At 37.1% G+C, this 13618-nt stretch overlaps 1 protein-coding gene across 1 annotated transcript in view; it reads right to left on the bottom strand.

Annotated features, from left to right (window-relative positions):
• ift172 (intraflagellar transport 172) overlaps positions 1-13618 on the bottom strand; it is a 43243-nt gene that overhangs the window by 6830 nt on the left and 22795 nt on the right. The window contains exons 26-40 of the mRNA XM_044168995.1: positions 12261-12350; positions 11758-11855; positions 11258-11393; positions 9516-9632; positions 8389-8531; positions 7815-7908; positions 7067-7131; positions 5634-5814; positions 5291-5400; positions 3490-3619; positions 1953-2051; positions 1624-1733; positions 1323-1386; positions 852-938; positions 367-483 (exon numbers count right to left, since the gene is read on the bottom strand). Of these exons, the coding sequence (XP_044024930.1) occupies positions 367-483; positions 852-938; positions 1323-1386; positions 1624-1733; positions 1953-2051; positions 3490-3619; positions 5291-5400; positions 5634-5814; positions 7067-7131; positions 7815-7908; positions 8389-8531; positions 9516-9632; positions 11258-11393; positions 11758-11855; positions 12261-12350 (1641 nt within the window). The remainder of the gene's footprint in view (positions 1-366; positions 484-851; positions 939-1322; positions 1387-1623; positions 1734-1952; positions 2052-3489; positions 3620-5290; positions 5401-5633; positions 5815-7066; positions 7132-7814; positions 7909-8388; positions 8532-9515; positions 9633-11257; positions 11394-11757; positions 11856-12260; positions 12351-13618) is intronic.

Below are 13618 nucleotides of genomic sequence, written 5' to 3' on the forward strand. Positions count from 1 at the left end.
CACTGAATGGATTGAATCAGTAATTTCAGCAGGAGTAAATGTCTGTATTAGTTTGATACGACTAGATAACCTATGACCTACAATCTCCAGTCTCACAGAATATTTTCCCATACTATTTCATCTTAAATGCCCATAAGTGGCATTTAGGAAGTTAGGCTGACATGTACTGAAGCATAAGTTTGTGAGAAACCTTAAAAGTGTGTTTCCAGAACCTTACTGAATCCAGGCGTTAAATTCATGGCAGCAAAACAGGAAGTATGAGAAAGGCATACCTAATGAGGTGTCCACTGAGTGTGAAAGATAATAAATGACTGGAAGCAGTTTTCCAGGAATAAGGAGTATTATATTAAAGTGTGTATACGGTACCTGAGGGTTAGGTGGTGCTCCGTGCTGTATGTAGAGCTGCAGAGCCTTCACAGCCTCTTCCTCCTTGATGAGGTGTGTAGCGTACAGAGCGACGTACTTATGGAGGATCTTAAAGTTCTGACAAAACACGACAGGGACAGTCAGGAGCGCTGACATGAATAGACTGAACAGCTGCTGTTGATGTGGTTTTATGACCAGATCCCCTGACTACATGATATTAACTGTGGTGGCCCAAAAAAACTCCAAACGACTAAGTGTAACTGAAATGCAGTATGTTAACATTTTCAAGCTTTTTTTATTCAAAAAGGAAAACTTCCCATTCATGCAGTTTTACTTGTACTTACTTGTTTATTTGCCCCATACACGTTTTCCTAACTGCTCTAGAGATTTTTTAACTAAATGCCTTGTCCGTAATCAAAATTTTTACAAACATTTAACCTTTTATCAAATAACCAAGAGAGTAAGGCTGATTGTGTATTCAGTACCAGTTTAGATGCTGTATCCAGACATTTCTCCCACTGGCCTCTCTCTGCATACATGTCCAGGGCTGCCACCACATCCACACCCACCAGCTAGACACACAGTCATAAAAAAACTGAAATTAGACCATTTAAAGTATTTAAGTAATGTTTTCTATCTTGCTTTGTTCATTTTTTGTAAAATGACATTTGTCAAAAGTACAATGGAAATTTTGCAACTTTGACTTTGAACAACCAGAAATCATGTAATCTCAGTAAAATGTACACAACAAACTCTTGTTTGGTAAATGTTTTTGTTTCCTTTAGACTGGTTAATTTACTGTGCAATATGATCATTTACCACCAGTGATTCCTCCGGACCACATGGATTTGAGTGAGTAAAGGATGCCTCATATTTTGTCCCAATCAGGCTCAAACTTACAGTATTAGATTGACATGTTAGAGCCGGTATGTAACAGAGTGTGTAATTGTACGTACAGAGTCAACTTTTCCTTGGTTCTTAAGGTGCTCTTTGTATTTCTGGTCCACATAGTCCTCATACCTGCGAGATCAGAGTAATAAGATATAGGATATATAAGACAGTAAAATATATTAGAAGTTATTCCGAACTGAAGACAATTCACTGTATTTTTATGAGGTTATAAGTATGTTTAAATAAGGTGGTATCACACTGAAAAACTTTGACTTTTCCACCGTTTTGCTTCTAACAATATTAACTATGATATATTCAAGTGCGTGTGTATGTGCTGTATATGTGAATGTGTCTGTGTCTTTAAACCTCGGCTCCAGCTCCTTGGCGACTCTCTTGGCTTTGTTCCACTCCTCACCCTCAATAAAGACATCGATTGCCTGTTTGATGAGGTCCATGTTTAGGTAGAGCTCGGCAGCCTTAAACAGGGGAGCACAAACACAACAGGAGAAAAATTGGGCAAATTAAAAACACTTGTATGATGTCTATATAAAAGATGAAACTGACACATGCAAGTATGTTTGGATGAATGTATTCAATTGACAAAATGTTTACTCAGTTGGTTCTTTTTATTAAACAGGTGAAAACAAGGCCAATTTGTGCCGAGACATGGTGTATGTGTGTTTGTGTTCACCCACAGCGTTATACTTCCTCAGCTGCGTGAGTCGTGGTCCGACCACTTGGATCACCTCCACCGCTCGATCTCCACTGAGGAACTTGATGGACAACTCTGCTGCCTGGAAACACACACACACACACACACACACACACACACACACACACACAAAATGGCAAAAGTATTTCAAAAGCATCATTAACAAAGGCAGAATGGCGTAAAATTATGAATTTTAACCCATAATATTTGGTTGTAAGATGTCAAGATAACTATGAATATAATGTAAAATGTGCTTCATCTATCATCTTAACAAATGAATACATTGACACTACAGCAACTGTCAGTAGGTAGTACAATTATCACAAACAAACAAAACCATTTCCAGTTCTAATTCTGAAAGCAGTTGGTGATAAAGTCTTAAAAAGAAGTTTTTCCAGCATCTTGGTAACATGCTTTAAATGATAAAAAGCTGTGTGATATTTCTAATAGGTCGGCAACTAATTATTGTTTTGATTAACGATTAATCACTCAATTATCTTTTTTTGATTAATCAATTAGTTATTTTGTCCGAATTTATGAAAAATTACAATTTTAAATGTCTTGTCCAAAACCCAAAGATTTAAAATTTAAAATAATAAAATAATAAAAAAACTGAGAAAAAATGTTCATATTTGAGAAGCTGGAACTAGTGAATGTTTGTCATTTTTGTTTGATTAAGCAACTGAAACGATTATTTGATTATTAAAAATATTAGATGCAGATTATTTTTCTGTTGATCAACTAATCATGTAATCGACTAATTCAGATTAGAAGTAACAACGGCCATGTCATAATACATCAACACATAAAGTAGTTGACAGCAAACATTAGAAAGAGTTTAATACTTGTGTCTGTGCCTCTTTTTCTATCTCTCCTCCATTAGTGTTTCTCTGAAGCCATGTTACTTGTTTACGAAAACATTTTAGAGAAACAGCTGTATTCTTTTCTATAATTAAGACTTATAAGCTGATTTTCTATAGAACTAACAATTATTTTCACTTTCAATTAGTCTGTCAATATTTTTATTGATCAATCAATTAATCATTGGGACTATAAAATGTCCAAAAAAATTTGAAAAATGCCCATCACAATTTCCCATAGTACATGGTGACGTTTTTAGATTGCATTTTTTGCCTGAGAAACAGTCCAAAACCCAAAGATGTGTAGTTGATGACGATATAAAACAGAGAAAAACAGCAAATAATCAATTTTTGGCTTGTGACCCCTTAAAAGTAAGCTATTTCTACTCATGATCCATCATCACTGGTTGCATATGTCTATGGATAATGACCAGATCAACCAAAGAGTTTTATTTGAGGAGAGATTTAATTATCCAGTAACCAGACTGTCTGAAAAAAAGTTAATAGAATTTTCTTTAGCATAAATGTTTTTTTTCTTGCTTTCTTGTCCTGTGAATGATCTGACGACCCCTCATAAACGATTAATCGATTATCAAAATAGTTAGTGACTAATTCTCAGCACTATATGGCAAGAAAGGGTACTGTATTTATGTCTTTTACCTTCATCCAGCACTTCTCCATCAGGGCAGTGTTGGAGTCGTCCTTCACCTTCAGGTAACACTCCACGGCCCGGGAGTACTCACCTGACTGCTCCCACTCCCTGGCCTGTTCCAGCAGGCCCTCCACACCCCTGAAACACCAAACACACACACAGAGTCACATCAGGAAACACCAACCAATTCATTTTATTTGAGGCTCATTTGAGGGACAACATCAAATATAAAACATGGCAGTATTAAACATGTTGGAAACCGTGAATGATAGATTCTTGATACCTTGGCCAATTAGCAACAAAAAAGTAATCTTGCTTTTACTTAAAATTTCAATCAAGATAATTAAATAATATTTTACTGTTATTATACCTGCATACAGCGAAACACAGTCTTGTGATTCCAAGATTAGAGAGTGCAACTTGCAAGAACTTAAGAAAAACTGAAGGAAATAGAATATGATACTGAATAAAACATTAAAATGTGCAAAATTGTTTTAAGAGGCAGGATTATTTTAATGTGCACTGTTGTTTACACTGTAAACAAACAGAGAGAAAGCCGCTGCACCAGAGCGTGCCACCAACAGTCAATACCTCTCAGAGCAATCGTTCCGTCATGTCTCTTCAATTTCTGATCAGTAGCCAATTTTATCATCAGGTATCAATGTATCCAACAGAAAACAGTCTTTCAGTGTTCCCACTGAAGCAATAATGTAAAATAGTTGTAATTGTTTTCATGACTTTTCATACAAAAATATTCTTCCTTACTGGTTTGATAACACTGTCTTTCAAAGGAGCTTAAAACGGTTATTTTCACTCCAGTTGGGCTGCAATGAATGTGGAACAAATACATTCAACTCCATAGTTTTCGCCGTTCGAAAACTTTAAATATATCATAGCACGTGACTTGCAGGAATCATGTCCACAGTTCACCCTTTTTAATCACAGTGGATGTAGATACAGATAGATCTCTGTCTTTTTCATTGCCTTACTTTTCATTAAGATTAAAGTCATGTGCATCCTTGAGCTGAAAAGGCAATCATCATCTATTAGCAAACTAAAATTCAATTATGGTTTGCAGATGCCTATAAGAAATGGGAAGCCTTGCATTTATCTGGAGCCTCAGATATTATACACTGCAGGAATAATTCAGTGTTTTCTCACTTTAACCCACACTTCCTCATTCGTTTCTGCTGGTAACTTTTGATGTTTTCTCCCACGAGTCATTAAAGAGTGAGAAGCGATGGGAGGAGGATAAGAGCTGCATGCTGCATGCTGCTGGTCTGCTGGCTAACGAGCTATTCCTCGTTGGTAGTTTCAATTTGGAATCACACATGAGCGGTGTTTTAATGAACCATCAAACTGACTCTTTGTGCATAGATTATACTGGTGGGTGAATGCTGGGAGCGTACAAAATGTTTCATAGTGGGTTTTGCGGTTTCCTTCTGGCTTTTAAGGGGTTTCTTATTAACATAACAGGTCAACAAAATGTAATAGAAAGACTCTTAAAATAATGTCCCACAAATACCAAATCTCTGATCTATAATTATGAGTCAAGTTGACAAGGCTTTTGGCATCTGCTGTTGCTACTGTAGTAACTATAACAAGATAAAGCTTCAGTGACTGTGCTTCTTTTCATTTAAGCAGAAAGGCATCACAGATTTCCTACAGTTTTTACGGTTATGTGGGGGAAGATTAAATCACTATATCATTAAATCACCATTTTAAAGCTCTCTGGACTACAATGAAGTAAATGACCATTACAAGAAATAAGGCCCATTGATTTCTTCTATTTTTCGGTCTTAATCTCACCGGATTCCCTTCTTGGAGGTCTCCTTCTCGTACTCCTCTTGGAGCATGGAGAGCTTGTTGGGGAGATACTCCTTACAGATACGCATGGCATCACTCCACATGTCTGCTTCCTGATCAACACAAACAGACAAAAAATATGGACATAAATAAAAGAACCAACCAACCATAAGGAAGATCAGAAAAATCAGAAATGTGACAACATCAGTGCATTGTTTGATCAGCAATTTTAGACAAATCTCTTCTGTAGAATTTTAGTAAAATAAAGAAATTGTTTTTGCTTTGAACATTTTGCAACTCTTTTCTTGTTTTTGCTAAAGCCAGTTTGGCTCTTATACTTAGTTACCTTGTAATTTTTAACAGCAAGTTCAGGTCTCTGGGCTCGGAGCAGGAAGGCTTCAGCCTTCTGGAAATCTTTCTGTTCAAAGCAGAACTTGCCTTGGCCGACCAGAACCTCAGACACACTCTCTGGATCGTGGCCCTCAGCCACCCGCTGCGCACTGGCCCAGTCCTTGTTGTGGACGTACCTGGACATGCCCAAAAAGCAATATGAAAAACACAGACGTTTTTAGAAGTAGTTAAAATCCTATGTGTAGAAATGGAACACGAAACAGGGCATAAACTGGATACTCTCTGTAAATATCAGTGTTAGTGAGCCAACTAGTTAATGAACAGCAACTTTGAACAAGTTGAGTTTCATAGCTTACTGAAATGAACTGAAAGCAGGGGCTGCCTGGAAGTTGGGAAAACAATTCCTAAACATATGGCATGCTTTGAGAAATGGTCATCAATAATGTTAAGAGCGCAGGATTTGTAGTAAATAAGGAACAAATATGCAAACAATATCTGCAATAGTGGTAGAGTAAGTATTTAGATCATTTACTTAAGTAAACGCACTAATACCTCTCTATAAAAATATTTCATAACAAGTAAAAGTCCTGCATTGGAAATGTTACTTAAGTGAAATTATGGAAGTATAATCAGGAAAATGTACTTAAAGTATTAAAAGTAAAAGTAATCAATACAGAAAAATGTCCCCTGTGACTGTTATACTATTATATATCATTAGTTTCTTATTACTCATTAATGTGAAAACAACCTTTCACTTTTACTGTTGTAGCTGGTTGAGGTGGAGCTAATTTCTAACTATTTATATAAGGCTGCAACTAATGATTATTTTCATTATTGATTAATCTGCAGATTACTTTTTCGATCAGTTGATTGATTGGTTTGTAAAACTTAAAAAAAAAAAAAAAAACAGCGAGAAAGTCCCATCAAAATTACCCAGAGCCCAAAGTGACACCTTCACAAAGCTTGTTTTGTCCAACTATTGCACAAACTAAAAATAAATAAACTAAAATTATTAAAATAATTACAAGGAAAAAGCAAATCCTCACACTGGAGAAGGTGGAACCTTGGAAAGTTTGGCATTAAAAGATATGCAAAATACTTAATTGATTTTTTTTTTTTTAGTTGACTAATCGATTAATCAACTAATCGTTTTAACTCTAATTGTATAACTGTTGCGTGGTTCAATCTATAACAAAGCATTATATTTTATAAGCTCTTTGTATGTTTTCTTAATCTGTAGAGTAACAAGTAACTTAAACTGTCACATCTGTAGTAGAGTAAAATGTTTGTGTTGAAGTACAGTACTTGAGTAAATGACTTAATTAGTAAATGACTTCAAGTTGATATTAATCTACCCATAATTCTCCTGACTAGCTGACAGTAACACTGAGTTAGCACGGTCAGCACATCATCACCTCCAGTACTCACATGAACACGGCTTCTTTGGGTTTTCCTGCTTTGATGAACTCAACCTCAGCCTCAGGAAACTTGCCCTGGAAGATGAAACAGTGACCTGACATGTAGTCTAGACCATTCTCAGTGACAGGGAGAAGAAATTCAACATCAGTGAATGATCAAATTTACAGGACTGATATCAAGAGAGGTTTGTTGGACTGTTATAAAACAGTCAAAACTCTCCAGCATGTTTTATTTAACAGTCCAACATACGTTTAGTATCTTGTACTCACATGTTATCATCTCATTTGCACAAATTATTATCATTTTCCAGTTAGTATCTTGTTCACAAAGGTTAGTATCGTGTTTGCAAGAGTTAGTAAAACATTATCACACAGTATCTTGTTCCCTCTCAGTGATTGTGTGTTTGTGGTGATGAACTCCTGGATGTTGTTGATCAGATGTTTATAAAATTTGATGAAAATGTATCATGTTGAATATAGAAGAAATATACATTCTAATAGGATCCGACTATCACATTTAAGAAGGTATGCTGACTAAAGGAAAATTAATTTTTACAAGCTTGGTCTTATTTTGAAGTTTTGACCGTCATTTCATAACAGTTATGAATAAATTAATATAGACATGTAATTCTGCCCAACTTTCACTGGACACCCAGTGGTTGGTAGCAGGTATTCATATGCTTTTTGAGATGATGTGATTTGTGGTTTTGGTAATGAGGTACAGACAGCAGACAGGTTACTATATGCAGCACATTTACCTCATCTTCCAGGTACATGGCATGTTTGAGGTGGATCTCAGGAATCTTTTCCTTACATGAAAGACGAGCCAAATCAAAGGCAAAGTCAAACGAGCTGGGGAGTAAATAAAGAGCAGGCAGGTTTTACGATACAATAACTGACTGCAGGATAAATATTTATTTGGATGGATGGATGGACTGACTATAAAAAGTCAGTGAGCTTATTAAAGAAAGCAGGTGGATGTCCTGAAGGAAAGTGTTCTGGCCCAGATCTCAGCTACAATGCCCTCTTGATATACTGTATTTAGCCCAGAAACTTCAATTCACACTTCTTTTTTGGGAATCATTGGCTATCATGACTCAGAAACTTTTAAGATGCATATCATTTGTGGAGGGTAAATGCTGGGAGCTCCCCGCCAGACAGTAAAACTAATAAAACCTCTAGATGAGTGGCAATACAAAGTAAATCCAAAAGCGTTTGACTCATCACCTTAATGTTTAATATTTTCTCTTAAGATTATAAACAGGTCACATTTGACGCGAGTAAATGAAGATGAATCACAGTGTATGTTCTTTGTGTTGTGGTGCAGCTCACAAGTTATTTGAAGCAGATTCAATGGCGTATTCCAGGAGACCAAACTTGTTGAGTAGCTTGACGGCCGCCTCTCCCCCCAGGCTCCTCGCCCACAGGTATGCCACCTGCTTCTGGGCACCAGCACCTCCATGGTTCTTAGCCACCTGACACACACACACACACGCATGTACAAATATATGTGTAAGTATATATCACTATAGGAGTCCTGCGGCGGTGTGGCTCCCTAACCTCTTACCACAGATAATACCAGAGAAAAACATTTCATAGAAGCTATAAAGTTGCACTGTGCTCCCGACCCAACAGCAGCAATAAACACTTTTACTATATTATCATTCATTATCTGTTTATACACCAGCCTCCATTTATGAGCGCTCACAGGAGGAGATACAGTTGTTGATAAATACATTAATAAACATTTACACCTATATTATAGTGACTTATAAACCATTTATTAAAATGTTTCTATACTGCTTATAAATGCTAAATAGGGGGACTTAAAGTAAAGTGTTACCCTGTAAACTATATTAAAATTGAGCGCCACACAGATAAAAAATTAAATACAATTTAGATTTATAATTATAATGACAGGTTAAGCGACATTCACAAAATGGTATTCTGTTGTATAGCAATATCAAAATGACGTATTTTTCATTTGTCCCGGTTTTTTAATTTCTTTAATAAAGCCACTATGTGTTTTATGTGATTATGGCATCTTCCAAATTATTTTTGTGGCATAACTTTTTGTTTGGAGAAGTTTTTTAGACTTCGATCCATGTAGTCTGGCTCATCGTCTTCTTTTGATGCTACCACTAAGATGGGCGTCAAAGGCTGAAGTTTTCTAATTCTATACATGGTGTCTTTAATCAAAGTCCTTTATACTCAACCACCTGAGCTATGGTTTGTTTAACGACACATGAATGGTGTTATTTACTTTTCACCAACGACAGGTGAAAGGTGGATATGAAGGACTATAAGGGATGTACTATAGCTACCGTACACATTTGTTATGTGGGGCGAGGCTTTTAAATATACAACTACAGTTCAGACATTTGGAGTACAAAACTCTTGGACATAATCTTGGAGATATAATGGGATTAAGCTAAGAAAACAAATGTGACCGTATCTACCCTGTGTGCTTCCTCCCACATATCATTGACTCTGTACATGTGGACAGCAGCTTTCCACTCTTCAGCCTCCATGAAGTGGTACTCTGCCTCTGAGAACCTGGATTCAGCCTCCAACTCCTACAAGACACATTTATACCATACATATCAACATAACATGCATATCAGGTACAGCAAGGCCTCACAAAACAGCATGATCCAGCATTGATTATAATTCATGTCCCTTTTCTCAGTTTGTGACACAGCAAAAAGAAGAACTGCTGATAAAAGCAAGTAAAACCACTTAATGATAAAACTATTTCTTTGGAGTCTTCTTTGCTGCAACTATCTGGAGCTTAGAGACTTAAAGACATGGGTGTGGTCTAAAAGTGAGCATCAAAAAATACGTTTTGCGTCATGGGCTGACCTGTGGGAAGAAATTCTTAGTTAGGGACATTCCTAATTTTTCTTAGAGGTTAAAGCACTGCAGGGCAATTCTCACAAGACAATCGGAACTGTGGACAAAACTGTGGACACACATTTGTCTGCTGTTACATAAGAGATAGAGAATGGTCTCGAAAGTAGCCCTCATAACAAAATCACGATTAACTTGTAACTGAGAAATGGAGCATTATGGTAAATGGACTGTACTTGTATAGCGCCTTTCTAGTCTTCAGACCGCTCAAAGCGCTTCACACACTACATATCACATTCACCCCATTCACACACATTCATACACTGATGGCATGCTAACTGCTCATCAAAGTAACTAATCATTCACACACACACTTGATTGGCGGACGACCCGCTCTACCACTAAGCCACAGCCGCCCGTGTGAGAGCCTATGAGAGCTTTTCTGATGGGAAACGTCATCCATTTCTGTCTGAATATTGCTGATGAAGATGCTGAGCAGCGCAGTAATGACACTGACCAAAAGATTAACTTCACACACAGTCCTTCTGCCACTTTTTTTAACTCATCTTACAAGAGCTACGAGAATTTGAGGATGCTGATGTTTGTAAGTGAACTGTAAACAATCTGGATTTCTTTGCCTCGCTTAGAAAAAGTTGAACAGGGAAAATAATTCGATGTAATTTAAATATGCAAATGACTTCCATAATGAGCCTTTAACTTATGAACAGTGCTATTGCATTAAGGTTTTCCTATTAATACTTAACCTCGTTCCAGAACTCTAAATCACTGCTATTGTGCCCACTGACAGCCAGTCGATCCAATCAAAGCTTTGTAGGTGGGATAAAGAATGAGGAGATCATCTTCCTTCATAGCTATTTAGCTACCTAGCTAAAAGAAGTGACAGAAAATGGCCACAAAGATGGCTACAAGCTTGGATGACTGCGACGCAGCTGGACAGGTTGTTGTAAGTCTACTCACAGAAATAACGACTCTACAATCTGCATATTTCTTTGACTGTGGTGAAAAATACTAAGTTAACTGCTCAATCAGCAATCAGTACCGCAGCTTCTGTATCGATTGAAAATGACCCTCGGGATGGATTTGTCATTCGTTACTGATTAGGGAAGACAAACCAAAATAATCAATCATCAAAAACAAGAAATCAGCTTACATGAACACAGTGTCAGGCTGAAGTGAAATGAAACAGCAATTCGGTCTGATTATCAGGCTAATATTAATTCTTGAATTTTTGGGCCTTCAGCTTCAGTTGTTGCTATCAAGATTGGTGTTGAAACTCCATTATCTGCCAGTTGCCAGTTCCTACTGTAGTCTTGATCCCAGTGTGCTCTACCTTGGCCAGGTGCAGGTGGGTCTCTGTCAGCAAGTCGGGGTGATGTTTGGCCACCAGGCGAATAACGTCATCAAACATCCGGTTCTTCTTGTACATGGTTATGGCGAGGTCAGGCTGCTTCACTGCGGCAAACAGCCTGCGCACACACACACACGCACACACACACACACACACACACACACACACACACACCCAGGCAACCATTAGTAATTTAACTGTTTTGTTTTTTAATGTTCAAGTGTCAAAAAAGTAAGAGAGCACTTTTAAAAAGTAAATAAGTCTAGACATAATGGAAAAAATGAAAAGACAGCCGAGTCAAAACAGGCTCTGAAATTACCACCTGTCAACAGTCAAATACTGTTTTTATTATTTTTCCTCGCTGTAATTGAGGTCAGAGATGACTTCAAACATAGTCATGTTACTTTGCCGTACTCCATTTTTCAGGCTTCCAGCAGCCAATGATGCGACAAATTACTATAAATAAAGTGATATCCATTTACCTCTCAGCCTCCTTGAATTTCCCATCTCTCTCCAGCTCCTGAGCTCTGCTGATGTACAGAGCCATAACTTCCTCCTCTGTCATACACTTCACTGCCAGCTGCGAACAAAACACACCAAGCAATGACAATGGCTTCATTTAATTTCTCTGTTTCATAGCTAGACCAATATCAGGGGCCAAAATATCCTTTAAAAAATAATCTAATTAGTGTTGTCCACCTGTGTCGTCCATATGATTATTGACATATTTGAAATATATATATATACATATATCAAATACTATGTTTACAAGTGAAACTCTGAGCATTATGGTGGTTAAATATGTTGTTCAACTTTGACAGGATTAGGAAAAGGCAAGAAATTAAAAACCTATACATTTTAGCCTTCAGCTAGTCAAATTTTATCTTAGTGGAAAGTTTAATTAACCTGTATTAATTTGCCACAAAAATGCATATTGGTCTCTTTATTTTACATTCTTGTTTGTGTAGTTTGTGTCCATACTAACCTTATGAGCCTCCTCCCAGCGTCCTGCTGCAGTGTACATGTCTATAGCATCTTTGATGTGACCTCCTTTTACAAACAGTTGCTCTGCCACCTACAGGCCATTAACACACACAATACATACACTAAAAAAAAATATAAAATACAATCTGAATATCATAAGCAATCTATATAAAATCTTTACATTATTTTTGAAAGCACACTTGAAAATTAAAACCTTCTTAAGCTTCTGGCATATCCACAGCATATTTATATATTAAAATGGCATTCATGCAGGATAAAAACACATAGAAACACAAAACAGAATTAGGAACAGCTACCTGTACTAATAACATAAAGAGTAGTGTGATTTGTTGCCATAGTGTGTAACAGTTAATGGAAGAATTTAGGAACGATTGGAGAGAAAGACAAGGGAAGCATCCACCACTTCAATGTGAATAGATTTTTGATACATAAAGGCAAAAGGTATATTCCATTGAACTTGCACTAACACTGGCATCAATGCAACAAATGTATGTGCTGGTTGCTCGTCCGTTCTGATTAAAAAATGTTTAGTCATTGTTTTTTCGTGATAATTTTTATATTGAAATCATAGGTGTGAGCTTCCTTCATTGTTTGAGTTTGCACTGAATTATACTTTCCTGCAACTTCCACAAGTTGGAAAGCAAAGAGCTTGTTATCTTAATTACTTTCTGTGAATATGCCCATAGAGCAAACAGACTAAAATGGCCTGCTATTTTCAGAGGCTGGCAGTCCGTGGAGGCTGTTTGGCTCAGCTGAGCTCATCAGAATAAGCAGAGCACACTGTGCTTCACCATCATCATCATCATCATCATCATCATCATCATCATCATCATCATCATCTCTCTGCCTTTTCCTCTATTCTTTGTACTTATACCAGATTTCTCTTTCTCTTCTCTGTTTCAGCAGTCCTGTATTTCTGGTATTTAGGCAACTATTGTTACAACCATCCAACTTGTCATTATTGCCAAAGCACCCTCGAGTAAACACAGCTCACACTGCTCAGTGGAGACTCAACTAAGGTTTGTGTATGTGTACAAGGTTGTGTGTGTATGTGTTTGTTATGGGTGCCGGTATATGTCCCTGGGAGATGTGCAGAAATGAATTGCCGGTGGCTAAATGTCACTGCCTACTTCATCCCTCTGGCTGTCTCCATGTCACTGTCCGGTGTGGTGTTCAGGGAGCAAAACTAACCTCAGGTGATCACATGACCACAAAGCCACATGTACCAGCATTTAGGCTGGCGTATACAGTATTCTTATGAGGTAAGTATATATATAAATAAATCAATCATAGTGAATAACAAAGAGTCTGTTAAGAAAAGTCCAAATTAGGTTACTG

The sequence above is a fragment of the Siniperca chuatsi genome, linkage group LG16 (genome assembly GCF_020085105.1).
Source record: "Siniperca chuatsi isolate FFG_IHB_CAS linkage group LG16, ASM2008510v1, whole genome shotgun sequence".
NCBI lineage: Eukaryota > Metazoa > Chordata > Actinopteri > Centrarchiformes > Sinipercidae > Siniperca > Siniperca chuatsi.